Here is a 16,263-nt window from a genome sequence, read left to right as displayed (position 1 = left end):
CTGGACCTCCTTTTGATAGACTCGTCCCACACAAACACAACCCAGGCAACAATGTTGGTTAGTAGACACGCCCCTTACTGCTGATTGGCTACAAGTGTGTTTTGGTAGTCCCTTTTCCAAAGTGTTTTTCAAAAATCATGCACACCGCCTAAAAAAAAAAAGTTAAATACAAATTTTGCCTTATATATTGAAAAATCTTTTTTCAAAGTTTTGTCATTTTCTCTTTAAATCCCTTTACAGCCCCCAGTCTGAAAACCCATCATTCAATAACGAGACATTGTAGATGAAATCTCTTTTAATTTTTAATGCACAGTCTCACACATACATTGTATTCTTTTGCGTTGTGCAATATGAAACAATTACTACGAGAACGTGATGGCAAATGACAGGGTCTAGATCAAACACCTCCACACTCGCCAGCGCAGCGGTGTGCGATGCGAAAGTCGTAATGTTAGAATGCTTTAACGCGCGTGACATCTCTACGCCTGACCCTCATTCCTGTGTTCAGCACAGCAAAGATACGACATACAAAAATAAAATCAAATAAAAGCAACCATTTGCCTTACTTATTTCATTCAGTTCATACACATACAACACAATACATTAAATCACAAAGGTACACGGCAAAAAAAAAAAAAAAACAGAGGGAGAAAGCAACGTAATAAAGCAAAAACGATCGAAAAAAGTGTACACCCAATACCCTGAATCCTTCTTGAGCAACAAGAGTAAATGCTAAAAAACAGAACTGTGGCTCCGATCAGGGCTAAATTCTTGTCGCGACCTTAAAGTTGACCTGCCAGTGAAACACAAGACATTCACGTGGCAGCGCACGACCCCTGTGCACCGTAGCATAAAGACGAAAATAAAACGATGCGAAAACACTGCTCTATACATTTAGTTATATGGGATTCTTTTCTGCATTTATGGACATGAATGTTTGTTTCTCTCTCTAAAACATATACACTCATTTCATAGGTATATATGTCTGGTTATAGCGCCCCAGGGGCATTTATTTCACCCCATAGCTTCTTTCAACCCTCCCGCGTTGGGTCGAGGACACGCTGTTGTACGTTAAAGCCCCGTGTCTCTGTCTTCTCTTTTCTCCGCACACTTACTGCACCCTCCTTCCTTACAAGTCTCCGCCTTCGAGTAGTTTCTCCTGGAGATGTAGATGCAGACAGGGCAGTAAAGTGGGAGAGAGAGAAAGAGAGAGATAGGGAGTGAGTGATGTGATCGGCCGAACGCAGAGCCGACCCCTGTGTCCCACGCTGTCTCTCAGCCCATCTCCTTCCATTGCTGATAAAACTCGGTGATGTTTTTCAGCTCCATGCCCGCAGACCCCACCGCCTGGACAGCAGCCTGCAACCAAACATGAGAAAACTTTTCATGGAGGCTCTGCTTTAAAATTATCCTTAATATTAAACTACAATAAAAACCGCTGTGAAAGGATGACATTTTTAACATAAAATATAACAGATTTGGCAAAGTGAAGATTGCCACAGCTGTAGTGTTTTGACAGTAAAAACCTTCATGGAAGCTGATCTTTCAGTCATCTCCTCCAGCGAATGTCCCGTTAATATGGTCACCATGCCGGCCGTGTCTTCATCTCCGCTTTTTTGAGACCCGGTGAGCTGACGACAGCTGTCCACCATCTTATAAAGATGCCTGTAAAGATCAGTTATTGCAGAATATCAACCACATTAAGGTTAACGTTATTGAAACGGGAGGTCATGTGTGTCTTACCAGGCTTCTGTGTCCTGGCGCTTTAATTTATCCCTCTCAAAACTTCTTCCTGACTCTTTCTGACAGCGGATGTATCTGTCGCAGAAATGACATACAAATGTGATGAGTCAACTGTCTATATTGTTCGGGGTATAAAAAGTAAATATACATACTTTTCTGCAGGAATTGCTATCCTAAAAGGGGATATTTTGAAAGATTATCTGGGGCACCATTGATGTCCATTGTAGGAAAAATATTATTATGGAAGACAATGGGGGCCCAGATCTGTTTGATTACCAAGATTGCTTGTTTGATTACAAATACATTCGTGTTTATTAAAAATGTAAACAAGAAAGTTTGAGGGTGAGAAAATTGATGAAAATGTAAATTTTTGGGTGAACTATCACTTTAATGCTTTTGAGGTCAAATGCAAACAAATAGAGCCTTTAAACGTCTAATGCAGTGCTTTCCAAACTGTGGGCCGCACAAGCCCTGAAAAGTGACGCCAAAATGTGTCGATCGCCCCCCAGTGACTGGTCCCAGTATAGGTCATAAACCCCACCTCCCCCATGTCATTCAATGGGACTTGAATATTTAATTACACTTCAATTATCTTTTTTCCGAAGCTGGTTTCTGTCATTTACTGTAGTTTTTATCACGTTGATGTAAATTCAAGTGCTTGTCTTTTAAAAAAGTTTGTTTTTAGTTAGTTATTTAATGCTATAAAAAGGGTGGTGTCACGTCATGATTGACAGCTGTGATATGCGTATTCTGCAAGGGCGGGGCCTTGAATTCGCGGCTTTACTTCGTGCTTACACACTGGCGGCTTCACTTTCACCAATGGAAGAGCGAAAAGCCTTCGTCCATCTTTTTTACAGTCTATGGTCAGGACTCACACACACAAACGTCTAGAAATATCACAAAAATATTACAAAATATCAATATCATCACCATCCTTTTATATAATATTATATTCATTGTTGTCAGTTTTGTTACTATTATTACTATTAATAATAATCATTATGTTTATTATTTATTATTATGAAGTTATTATTATGGGATTAGAAAAACAAAACAAAAAATTCCTAGAATTATTATTGGTATTACCAACATTATTGTACATACTATTATTGCATAATATACATATTATAATTATTACTATTATTATCATCATTATTACTACACAAATATGTATTATTATCCGTTTAATTTATTATTATTATTATTTTGTATTATTATTATTATTTTGCTTGTTATCATTGCTTCATAACAATATCATCATTTGTATTATTATCAGTTTAATTTATTGTTATTTTTATTATGAGTTCGCTTATTATCATTGGGCAGAAAAAAACAGTGTCACAATTGTTGTGTTGTTTTTGTTGTCTGTTTTGTTTTTGTTGTTTTCTACTTATCTGTTGTATGTTTTGCACTTGGACGAAGCCACTTATGTTAAAAAAAAATTCTCGAACAAAATCTAAAATATCTGTTAAATAACGTTTGTAAAACATTTGCTTTTTGTTTGACGCATCACCACAATTTGCGAACAAAAGGTTAACATCCACTTTAACAACGTTTGTTTGTCTGTCAAAAATTCACGAAGAAAACACAAAAATCTGTTAAATAACATTTGTAAAACGTTTGCTTTTTGTTTGACACATCACCACAATTTGCCAACAAAAGGTTAAACATCCACTTTAACAATGTTTGTTTGTAATTTGTTTGTTTGTACGTCAAAAATTCACAAAGAAAACACAAAATATCTGTTAAATACCGTTTGTAAAACGTTTGCTTTTTGTTTGACACATCACCACAATTTGCAAACAAAAGGTTACGTCCACTTTAACAATGTATGTTTGTACGTCAAAAATTCACAAAGAAAACATGAAAAAAAGAAAAAAAAAATAGAAATGAGAGAAGCAACTACCCCAAAACTGGGGATGTTGATCCAGTGGTCGAAGAAATGTAAAAAAGCACGAGGGAAGAGCTACAATCCCAGTAGAAAAAGATGTATCTGTTTCCCTTCCGAAACTCCGTCTCCAGGAAACGGATACTATCTCTCGCTCCAGCATTCTCTTTCTTTAGCATGTCCAGACCATCAATTACTAAAAAAAAGATCAAAATTTCAGTCAGTTAGCACAGTATTGAATGTTTCTGGTGGTCAGACCCTTCTGTATAAACTGCTTATTTGAGATTCATTTTCCTTACAACTGAGGTGCCAAACTAAAAAACAGATTAATTTAAGTGCATCTCTAAACTTGCAGATCAAAATACAGTACAGTTAAATCTTTATTTAGATTAGGAAGCATTTACATTTCATGCATTCGCAAAACAAGTTTATCAAAAGTGACTATCAAGTAATTACAAAACATTTCATGACTTTGCAGGACCACTTCAACCCTGGACAGATATACAAGACATTGGCTGACTTGTACGAGGGATGATGATGATGAAGCAGCCGCTGGCAGCCAGCTGTCTGATCGGACCCAGGTGCTGGCACAGAGCAGAAGTGTCTGGCACCAGGTACGGAGACATGGAGGACTGGGCTTTTGGCTGCTGCAGACTTCCTTCCAGCTGAGAGACCTCCAACTGCATGAAGACGATCAACAATTCATTACGGCTCCAATAAATAAAGTCGGTTTTGTGAACAAGAACGGCACTAACGAAAGTTAAAAAGAAACAGGACGGCTGGTCTGACCTGCAGGCGCAGCTGGGCCATGTCTCTCATAAGACGGTTCCTACGAGCTTCCTCTTCAGCCTGTGGATCAAACAACCAGAGGTCAATATAACCTCCACATAACACACCATAACATTACACATTACTTTTAAACCTCATTCACACAGCACTGTGGTCCCAGAAAATTTCCGTAAAATTAACACGTCCTGTAAATGTTCTGGGATCGAACTCACATGTGTTGAATATGTATATTATACACTCACCTAAAGGATTATTAGGAACACCTGTTTAAATTCTCAGTAATGCCATTATCTAATCAACCAATCACAGGGCAGTTGCTTCAATGCATTTAGGGGTGTGGTCCTGGTCAAGACAATCTCCTGAACTCCAAACTGAATGTCAGAATGGGAAAGAAAGGTGATTTAAGCAATTTTGAGTGTGGCATGGTTGTTGGTGCCAGACGGGCCGGTCAGAGTATTTTACAATCTGCTCAGTTACTGAGATTTTCACGCACAACTATTTCTAGGGTTTACAAAGAATGGTGTGAAAAGGGAAAAACATCCAGTATGCGGCAGTCCTGTGGGCGAAAATGCCTTGTTGATGCTAGAGGTCAGAGGAGAATGGGCCGCCTGATTCAAGCTGATAGAAGAGCAACTTTGACTGAAATAACCACTCGTTACAACCGAGGTATGCAGCAAAGCATTTGTGAAGCCACAACACGCACAACCTTGAGGCGGATGGGGCTACAACAGCAGAAGACCCCACCGGGTATCACTGATCTCCATAGGAAAAAGAGGCTACAATTTGCATGAGCTCACCAAAATTGGACAATTGAAGACTGAAAAAATGTTGCCTGGTCTGATGAGTCTCAATTTCTGTTGTGACATTTAGATGGCAGAGTCGGCATAAACTGAATGAGAACGTGGATCCATCATGCCTTGTTACCACTGTGCAGGCTGGTGGTGGAGGTGTAATGGTGTGGGGGATGTTTTCTTAGTACACTTTAGGCCCCTTAGTGCCAACTGGGCATCGTTTAAATGCCACGCACTACCTGAGCATTGTTTCTGACCATGTCCATCCCTTTATGACCACTATGTACACATCCTCTGATGGCTACTTCCAGCAGGATAATGCACCATGTCACAAAGCTTGAATCATTTCAAATTGGTTTCTTGAACATGACGAGTTCACTGTACTAAAATGGCCCCCACAGTCACCAGATCTCAACCCAATAGAGCATCTTTGGGATGTGGTGGAATTGGAGCTTTGTGCCCTGGATGTGCATCCCACAAATCTCCATCAACTGCAAGAAGCTATCCTATCAATATAGGCCAACATTTCTAAAGAATGCTTTCAGCACCTTGTTGAATCAATGCCACGTAGAATTAAGACAGTTCTGAAGGTGAAAGGGGGTCAAACACAGTATTGGTATGATGTTCCTAATAATCCTTTAGGCGAGTATAAATCGATAGATAGAGCAGTGGCCAAAAGTAATGTTCAGGGAGGGGGATTTAATGCCCCCTCATATGTGACCCTGGACCACAAAACCAAAGTCATAAGTAGCACAAGTATATTTTTAGCAATAAAATATTGCAGAAGTCAAAATTAAAGATTCTTTAAGGACAAAAAATGTAGATATTTTGTAAATTTCCAAAAATGTATTTATCATTAGTAATATGTGTTGCTAAGGACTTAATCTGGATAACTTTAAAGGCTTTTTTCCCAATATTTTGATTTTTTGCACCCTCAGATTCCAGATTTTCAAATAGTTGAATCTCGGTCAAATATTGTCCTATTCTAACAAACCATACATCAAAGCTTATTTATAAAAATCAGACCCTTATAACTGGTTTGTGGTCCAGGGTCACATATTACATGTGTACAGTACAAATGAACTGTTAAGGTACTTATTGGACAAAATAATTGAATGCACCTTTAATAAAATATTTAAATAAAGAGCAAAGATGGCAATTGTTCAAAGTTGCACACTGCAACACGTAGATAGAAAAATAAGAAACCAACTAAATCCTTTATAATCAAGCAGAAGTCTAAAACTGTGGTTTGGGTTAACAGTAGTGTTAGAGAGCTCATGCTGGTTGTAATGATTGGGTTAAAGTGAAGTCTTATAAGAGAATAAGGTTGTATCTCGAACACAGCCTTACTCCACAAGCTTGTCATGGACTGCAAGGCATTCTTTTGATTCGCAGGCCCTGAAGGTTTTAATGAAATTGTAGCAGAAAAAGCCGCCTCTTCACCGGCACAGCAAGGTAGCACTTCAACCATCATTTGTTCTACCCGTAAGGGCTGCGTGGTTGCTTGGCAACATGAGGCTCTCAAGCAAAAGCTCACATATGCGGTGAGGTTTTATGAAAAACCCCGTTCTCTTCGCCTGCGTAGACCCTGTCATTTTGAGGCACTTTCCATGGCTATTTCTGCATGCATTTAGCGCCATTACAAAATGGAGCACAAACTGAGGCATTTGAACATATCAGTCACATGAAGAGTTTCTAGTTTAAAGTAGGTCTGGCTCCAATTTTAATCAATCTTCAATTTAACAAAAAAATATTGATTCGGGGAAATCCCTGAATTGATCGATTCGTTACGTGCGTGCTTTACAATCCGTGTATCATTCGTTTTTTTCCAATTAAAACCAAAAAACGAATAATGACTCGTTTTCAAATTTTCTGATTGTGCACTCAGATCAAAAATAGAAAAAAATCAATAACGGGATTAGACAAATTTTGATTTAGATTTTTTTACTTAACATCATAGCAGACATAGACCAACCAGATCATTTTAAACAGATCAAGCGCCATTGTGGTAACAGATTAGAGGAAATTTTAATAAGGGTGTGAATATGATAGACCAATCATGCTCTCTTGTAAGTCTCACTCACTTACAGTCCAACCTTTGATCTTTTTCTTTTTTCATTATTATTATTTCGGGTATGGTAAATGGTAAATGGACTGCATTTATATAGCGCTTTTAACAGACCTATGGCCATCCAAAGCGCTTTACAATTAGCCTCACATTCACCCATTCACGCGCACATTCATACACCGACGGCGGTGTCAGCCATGCAAGGCGCCAGCCAGCTCGTCGGGAGCAACTGGGGTTAAGTGTCTTGCTCAAGGACACTTCGACACTTGGTCCGGTGGAGCCGGGGATTGAACCACCAACCTTCCGGTTTGTAGACAACCTACATGAACTACTGTGCCACTGCCGCCCCATACACGGTATGATACACTGATAAAAAATTTGAATTACCTGATAAAAATATTTGCACTAAATGCTTCCACTACATGAGAAAAGCCGTAGCCAGGTTAAATTTTAGAGTATAAAGATGTTAGCGGTCGGCACTATGGTGTGGCCTACTTTGGACGGGAGCGGGTGGTTTTCGCACTTCATTCTGACCGATGTTGCCACAAGTACCCCTTATAAAAAAAGTCGGACTGTAAGCAAATGAGACTTTGCTCTATCATATTCACACCCTTATTAAAATGGCTGTTACCACAATAGTACTTGATCTGTTTAAAATTATTTCATTGGTATATGTCTTCTAAGGTGTTAAATTAAAAATCAAAATTAAAATTTCTCTAATCCCGTTATTCATTTTGCTTTCAAAATATCGGAAAAGGAGTCGTTATTTGTTTTTTCATTTAAGTTCAGGAAATAAATAAAAACGTTTTTGGGTCAGTGACAAAAACAGTTTGGAAAGATGAGAAATTAAAAAATCTTTTTAAAATACTTGTTTTAAAAGCATGCATCAGGTTTATTTCAAGGCACATAGTGTATTTATGTAAATGTTATGCAATAAAAATTACATTTGCACCATTTTTATGACAGTTAAGACGGAATGGACCTTGTAAATGTCAAATGGTGTAACCGCCAATTGCGCCAAAGAATGAGAAATACTAACTATTTTATCTACCTTGATGACTTGTAAGCATAATCATCAAAAAAAAATCATTTTAAAATATCATTTTATTAGTTATTTCTAAATGTAAATTTTAATGCGTTTTTGTAATATTTGTCCTGACATATGCTGAAAACAGCTCTGTTTTCTAAATAATCTTTTACGAATTATGTAAAAATGTCTGTCAAAAAATCATATTACACTGAACTAGATGATTATATTTTATTCCACAATTTTTTTTATGAATATACTTATTTTTCATTTAAAAAAATACTAGTTACACCACTTGAGACAGACCGGTTACACCACATTGACATTTTTGCAATGATCCCCCAAATATTCTTTCAAAATGAAATAAAACCAGAAAATTGAATACTTGGTCCTCAAAAAAGAGAATTTATGCAAGTATTCTGCAAATTTATTTGAAATTTTAACCCTTTTACATGTAATTGAACCATATGGACACAACATTGACCCTTTTGCATTTTTTGTTTTAACTTGAAAAAAACGATTGAACGAATGATACACCGATTATTTACTCCAGGGAGTATTTGTATGTGTTTTAGACCATGTCTTTAGCCTTTTATGGAACGGCTGAAATTCCACAAGGGGGCGTATTTATTCTCAGACGTTGCATAATAAACGTGACATCCGAATATATCATTATAAATCGTGAATGGAAAGTGAGTTTCGAACGAATGTCCATTAGTGAACTAATTGTATACAGTATTTATATCGTAATTCGGTCAGAAACGTCAAGATTGTGAGGCGAACAAATCGTTTTGGATTAAAAGGCTTGGATATTCCATTTCATTGTACTTTTGGGGATTTATGAACAATTTGTTTTGGACAATTTCACCGAAGCGGATAAAGGGAAGATTTTGAAGGTAAGTAAATATCCTAAATCAGCGCCGCACGGTTCAGGTAACTAATAACTAGATTACAGTTTTATGACTGCTATAAATCATATGATGCTTTGTGTCTGCGCTTAATGGAATCCCGAAAGTCTAAGCTTTCAAACGATGTGCCGCATGACCGTATATTTTGAAGATTTAATGCTTCAAAGTTACAATGACGTTTATGCAGCCTCACGTGCAAGGGTGTAGTGATCCTTATCAGGTTAAATATTTATCCAAAGTAGACGGGAAACAGATCTTAATGTGCTGCTCACGCAAATACTGGGTTCACGTTTCCTTGTGCTTGAATGGAAATATATACACAATATTTTTTTAAAATGTCACGTAGTCTGTTTGAACAATTCAAAAAGAAAATCCATGTGTAACAGTATAATGTATTCGTGCATTACAAGTAGATCTTAAAGTGACAGCAAACAAAATCCTATGTCTGCAAAACTAAAATTTTAAATGAAATATTGATTACCAATCAACATTGGACTGATTTGAAATCTAATCGAAATTAAGGCTGTGCATTTCATTTTTGATTTTCAATTTCTGATTCAAACAATTACAAAAATAAGATAATCGAGGTAAAATAATTGTTGTGCAATTAAAATATAAATTGCATGCTGCTGCACCAAATTTGTTTGTAAGGCACTTCAAAGCACTACTGCATTGATTTGTGTAGCTTATTGCGACACTTACTTAATAAAGAGGTTAAATAAATAAATTAACAAAATCATGAAATAATCTTGTCAAATAACTGTGATAGTGATTTGCAACAAAATAATTGTGATTATGATTTTGCCCATTCAGAAGTCCTAATCAAACCCCACAAAAAAAAATCAAACTGATCGCAATACCCACCAAAATATCGCAAAGTTTGCAGCGATGCCCTACATTTTATGTTGAGCTTTATCTATTACTTTATTAAATGCATGTTATTTACCATACGGAACTGGGCCTTGGCCTGCTGAATGAGGTTCTCCTGCTCCGATTGGCTGATGCTGGTGAAGATGCCCGCCTCCGGGTTGAAGTGCAGCACGTTGCCTTGGAGATTTGTGAGGAAGTGGCCAAAGCTGCGAATGCAGCCCAAGCGCACCACACACTGGACAGCAGCGAGAAGAGAAAAGAGGAAACATGAGATTTCACAGAAACAGTGAGTGAATGTTAAATCACAGTTACACAATGCAATGCAAGCTTTTACGTTCTAATTAGCTGGGAGAAAATAATTGTTTGTCCATTAACTTCGCATTACTTTACATAAAATACACTTGCAAGTTATATTCTTTACATTAGGGAGCTTTAACAAAGGCACCTGCATGCCTGCTGAGCACTTTCTATAAATAGACACAAGTTTGATGGTTATTTAATTGCAGAAAAGTATGATTTTATTTTTTGAATTTAATATCATTAAAAATATATTTTGTCTAAATATTTCCTGTATTTCGAAGTTTTTGTATCTAAATATAGAGCGACCCAAAAAAATTATATGGATGGTCAATAAAAAATATTTTAAAACAACAAAGCTGGTGGTGGCCTTAGATTTACTCATTCTAGATAACACAGAGTATTATTTATCGTGTCACTCACACTAATAAAAAAAAACATTTGTCCATAAAACAGTGTCCTCAAGCACATCCTCAACAACAACAACAACAGTCTAACTTCCCTCTCTTACTTAAAGGAATAGTCTACTCATTTTCAATATTAAAATATGTTATTACCTTAACTAAGAATTGTTGATACATCCCTCTATCATCTGTGTGCGTGCACGTAAGCGCTGGAGCGCGCTGCGACGCTTTGATAGCATTTAGCTTAGCCCCATTCATTCAATGGTACCATTTAGAGATAAAGTTAGAAGTGACCAAACACATCAACGTTTTTCCTATTTAAGACGAGTAGTTATACGAGCAAGTTTGGTGGTACAAAATAAAACGTAGCGCTTTTCTAAGCGGATTTAAAAGAGGAACTATATTTTATGGCGTAATAGCACTTTTGGGAGTACTTCGACTCGGCGCAGTAACACCCTCCCTCTCCCATTATGAGTAAAAGTACTCCCAAAAGTGCTATTACGCCATAAAATATAGTTCCTCTTTTAAATCCGCTTAGAAAACACTACTTTTTATTTTTTACCACCAAACTTGCTCGTATAACTACTCGTCTTAAATAGGAAAAACGTTGATGTGTTTGGTCACTTCTAACTTTATCTCTAAATGGTACAATTGAATGAATGGGGCTAAGCTAAATGCTATCGAAGCATCGCGGCACGCTCCAGCGCTTACGTGCACGCACACAGATGATAGAGGGATGTATCAACAATTCTTAGTTAAGGTAATAACATATTTTAATATTGAAAATGAGTAGACTATTCCTTTAAACTATCTCCTTTTTCGTCCGGTCTCTGTTTGAATAAGAAGCTGTGTCATTAATTTCAGCATGCCTACAGACAGCTATAATAATGCTCTTATGCGTTTTCGGATACAACCGGATTTGTCAAAATGGAATTTCCCGCTCAACATTACACGTTTGACGAATGGAAATTTTTTCACATTGTCAGGGGCAAATGCGCATTTTTGCATTGATTTTGTATGTCATCTACTTGCAAAAGCTGTTGGTGTGCACACACACCGTGAGACTTTACAGTATTGTATATGGTGTGATATTTTCAGTGGTGTCTGGTTTTGTATGGCTAGAGTTAAAATCTCTTAATACCCTGACATAATAAAAAAATGTATGATTTCACATTTGCATATTATTATTATTATTTTTAAAATATCAGCATTATTAAATACTTTTGCAGTTAAAGGGACACTCCACTTTTTTTGAAAATATGCTCATTTTCCAGCTCCCCTAGAGTTAAATGTTCGATTTTTACCGGGTCTGGCAGTACCACATTAAGCAAAGCTTAGCATAATCCATTGAATCCGATAAGACCATTAGCATCATGCTCAAAAATAAGAAAAGATTTTTGATTTTTTTTCTTATTTAATACTTGACTCTTCTTTAGAAGAATTTTCTGTTGGTCTAAGTACACGATGTAACTCTTTGGTCATTTTTTAGCGCGATGCTAATGGTCTAATTAGATTAAATGGATTATTCTAAGCTATGCTAAAAGTGGTACCGCCAGACCCGGAGATCAGCTGAATGGATTCCAAAACGGTAAAAATTAGGGATCGACCGATATGGATTTTTCTGTGCCGATGCCGATTTTTTTCCATCAGCTTTAGCCGATGACCGATACAGGCTGCCGATTTTCTTTAGCCGATATTTGGAGCCGATACTGCTTTTTCTCATTCAGTTTATATCATAAAAATGACACAATGATAAAACCAAATGTTACAGCTCTTGATTTAAAAAAGGAACATTTATATTTAACAAATAGTAAAAACAGGTGAGGTAGAACAAGTAAGAAAATTCAGTGCTGCTTAAAATACATAAATAAAATAATAATTACACCATTGCACACAGTAGCAGCAACCAAGCAGCATAACAAGGGGAACACTTTACTTTATCCATGAAAGTAACCAACTATTTACAACCTATTTAATGCTTAGGTCTAAGTTTTAGTGCACTTAACTTAATCTCTTGTAGAGCAAATGTCTTTAATAAGACGACAAGGAAAATGTAAACAGCAATACTGATCCAAAAACAACTTAAAAAGAATTCTGAATAACATGCCAATTGCCCCACTTCTGTACCTCACACACCCTCTTGCCCTATAATAAATGCGAGGTATAGTTAGTTTGCCTCAGCTCGCTTAAAACGCATAAAACTGAACAAATACATGAGGATTTGTGTACGGACTTCGGTCAGATAGTAGAGCGCGTGCACGTGGGAGAGGTGCAGTGAGACATGGATGAGAGAGTGCATGTATCTTTGCGCTCCCAGTGAACAGAAATGTTGACAAAACTTACAAAAAAACACTTCTCCGGTCACATAAAAGTCCTGTGGGAACTGTTTGGAACTAAGTGCTTTGGGTCGAATTTCTTATTTTTTTCGCTGACGAAAATTCCGCGAAACTCCGTGTTAACAACCATAAACGTATGCAACCATGAACTGCGCTCTCCACAATGACGAGAAACTATCAGCAATGGATATTAATGTTTAGCCTTTTACTACTAACTTACATATATTTATGGAGATGAAAATTAAAAACCCAGCATGTCCAGCTATGATCAGCTGTTCGGCTAATGACCTGCGTTCGCTTGCGGCATTATGAGCACGCGTCGCTTCCAAACGTCAGACTGGTGGTCGCTGAATAAAACTCCTATAAATACCACGAAATCACGGAACAACGTCAGCATTATTTAATCCTATGACCAGTGTTTGTAACAGCTGCAGTATGCATACGGTTAGCCTAAAGGCTATTTGAAGCTCCCTAAATACAATGGCAAGCAGTTTTATAGGCATTCGCGTTTTCCATTATGACCACCAAACTTTCTTAGCTATGATTGCACGCACATATAGAGCAACGTGCTTACACTTTCAAAGTATATGGCAATATTTTTAGTCAGACGGTTAAAAGATGCTTTGAAGTTTAAAAAAAACTTACCAGAGCAGGCTTGGAGCGCTCCACTCTGCTAGTGGGGGGAGGGGCAATACACGGGCTGCAGGCAGCCTCCAGGAACACAGAGCTGCCTGTGGGCGCCTGTCTGTAATTAATGCCGGGGAAAAGCTATCGGCGAACGCAAGCCGCGAATCGGCCGATGCCGATACACCCAAAACCTGCTAAAATCGGCCCGATGTATCGGCCGGCCGATATATCGGTCGATCACTAGTAAAAATCAAATGTTTCACTCTAGGGGATCTGGAAATTGAGCATATTTTTAAAAAAGTGGTGTCCCTTTAAAATAGTTAAAGGTCCACTGTGTAGATTTTAGTGACATCTATCGGTGAGATTGTAAAATTGCAACCAACAGCTCAGTCCACAGCTCACCCCTCCCTTTCGAAACACATAGAGAAGCTACGTTAGCCACCAAAGGACAAACTCATCGGTCATCATCTGACACAATGTATGGACAAAACGCACTCTATAAAGCAGTTTGTTCGTTTAGGGCTACTGTAGAAACATGGGTGCACAAAATGGCAACTTCCAAATAAGGGGTGTATGTAGATAAAAACGGCTCATTATAAGGTAATAAAAACAACAAAGTTCATTTCGTAAGGTCTTTATACACCACTGATGATATAGGTATGTATATATATTTTTTAAATGTTACCTAATGCACCTTTAAATAAATAGATTTGCTGACTGCATCCCAGTTCAATATCACACACATTTTTTTAAACTAAATGGAACGTAACTTGCCTTCTCATCGGACACTCAGTTAGTGCTGTAGTGCTTACAGTGCTAACTAAAGTTACATTTTCAGTTCTTGCATGTGGACATATAAGAATATATGAATTTGAACAGTGTGGATAGCTCATATAATGTATGGTGTCCATGCGAACACAGTATATTTATATAAATACTGCGTGGGACAGTAACAATTACCTCCTCCAAAGGGCTAAGAGAAGGTCTCTGGCTAGTGAAGTCCAAGCGTCGATGGGCCGAGCTGAGGGCAGGAAGGTGGCGGAGTGCCAGATCCTCAGGCAAAAGCAACGTCTGGACCAAACCGGGCCGCTCAGACTCATTTAGGAGTTCTGTCACCTCTTTATTCAAGCCTAGATCTATAAGAGAAGCCGAAAAAAAACGTCTTCCTCGAGCATACAACTTACAATAAATAAATTAAGGATGTTTTGGTAGATTTTTCTCACCTGCTTCCAAAATCTTGGTGCCCTCAGGTAGTAAGTTAAGCAGGACTGAGAGTCTGTTCCACAAGCTCTGAGAACTCTGTAAAGATCAAGTTCAGTGTGCATACAGGTAGATAAAATAATGGTTCTGCCGCTTACGGTAAATTGACGTACCTGAGCACACATCAGGATGATGTCGGTGTTTGTCCTCAGCCAATCCAAAAAGACCTTCACTATCTGGATGAGATCCTGATTGGTCAGAATCTCCAGCCGCTCAGAAAGGGTTTTCTCACTGGGAATCGATTGGTTGCTGTGAACGCTGCCCTCGGAATCAGAGTCAGGATCTGAGTATGGAAAATAATATAATAAAATTTAATATACACTAAAGGAAATAACAGTGACTGCAAAGAATGAAAAGAATAGTCAGGTAATTTAACATCTAAGATTTGGATTCATAGTAATGAGCTACACAAAAGCGGTCTTTGCAGGAGAATCAACATATAATGTGACACCATCACTGCAGTGTTATGGCAGGTATAAATGTCTTAAAGGAGACTTTTTTAAGATGTCAAATAAATCTTTGGTGTCACCAGAGTACATATGTAAAGTTTTAGCTCAAAATATCATATGGATAATTTATTATAGCAAGTTAAAATTGTCACTTTGTAGGTGTGTGCAAAAATGTGCCGTTTTGGGGTGTGTCATTTAACATGTAAATGAGCTGATCTCTGCACTAAATGGCAGTAGCGAAGTTAGATTAAGGGGCGGTATTATCCCCTTCTGACATCACCAGGGGAGCCACATTTCAATGATCTATTTTTTCATAAGCTTACAAAGAATGGTTTATCAAAACTAAGTTACTGGGTTGATCTTTTTCACATTTTCTAAGTTGATAGAAGTACTGGAGACCCAATTATAGCACTTTAACATGGAAAGAGTCAGATTTTCATGGTATGTCCTCTTTAAAGGATTAGTCCATTTTCTTAAAAAAAAATCCAGATAATTTACTAACCATTATGTCATCCAAAATGTTGATGTCTTTCTTTGTTCAGTCAAGAAGAAATTATGTTTTTTGAGGAAAACATTCCAGGATTTTTCTCATTTTAATGGACTTTAATGGACCCCAACACTTAACAGTTTTAATGCAGTTTAAAATTGCATTTTCAAAGGACTCTAAACAATCCCAAATGAGGCATAAGGGTCTTATCTAGCGAAACGATTGTAATTTTTGGCAAGAAAAAAAAAATGCACTTTTAAACCACAACTTCTCGTCTATTTCCGGTCCTGTGACGCGCCAGCACGACCTCACGTAATTG

General features: G+C 37.5%; 1 protein-coding gene across 1 annotated transcript in view; it reads right to left on the bottom strand.

Moving 5' to 3' along the window:
• Nucleotides 1–277: 277 nt before the first annotated feature.
• smg5 (SMG5 nonsense mediated mRNA decay factor) overlaps nucleotides 278–16,263 on the bottom strand; it is a 30,181-nt gene continuing 14,195 nt past the window's right edge. The window contains exons 13-22 of the mRNA XM_073872507.1: nucleotides 15,122–15,291; nucleotides 14,972–15,047; nucleotides 14,709–14,884; nucleotides 10,161–10,319; nucleotides 4,421–4,480; nucleotides 4,152–4,311; nucleotides 3,741–3,827; nucleotides 1,744–1,822; nucleotides 1,527–1,665; nucleotides 278–1,359 (exon numbers count right to left, since the gene is read on the bottom strand). Of these exons, the coding sequence (XP_073728608.1) occupies nucleotides 1,276–1,359; nucleotides 1,527–1,665; nucleotides 1,744–1,822; nucleotides 3,741–3,827; nucleotides 4,152–4,311; nucleotides 4,421–4,480; nucleotides 10,161–10,319; nucleotides 14,709–14,884; nucleotides 14,972–15,047; nucleotides 15,122–15,291 (1,190 nt within the window). The 3' untranslated portion in view covers nucleotides 278–1,275. The remainder of the gene's footprint in view (nucleotides 1,360–1,526; nucleotides 1,666–1,743; nucleotides 1,823–3,740; nucleotides 3,828–4,151; nucleotides 4,312–4,420; nucleotides 4,481–10,160; nucleotides 10,320–14,708; nucleotides 14,885–14,971; nucleotides 15,048–15,121; nucleotides 15,292–16,263) is intronic.

Source organism: Misgurnus anguillicaudatus, chromosome 10 (assembly GCF_027580225.2).
Source record: "Misgurnus anguillicaudatus chromosome 10, ASM2758022v2, whole genome shotgun sequence".
Taxonomy (NCBI): domain Eukaryota; kingdom Metazoa; phylum Chordata; class Actinopteri; order Cypriniformes; family Cobitidae; genus Misgurnus; species Misgurnus anguillicaudatus.
Note: the sequence above shows the minus strand (reverse complement) of the source record. Positions and strands in the feature narration are given on the sequence as shown.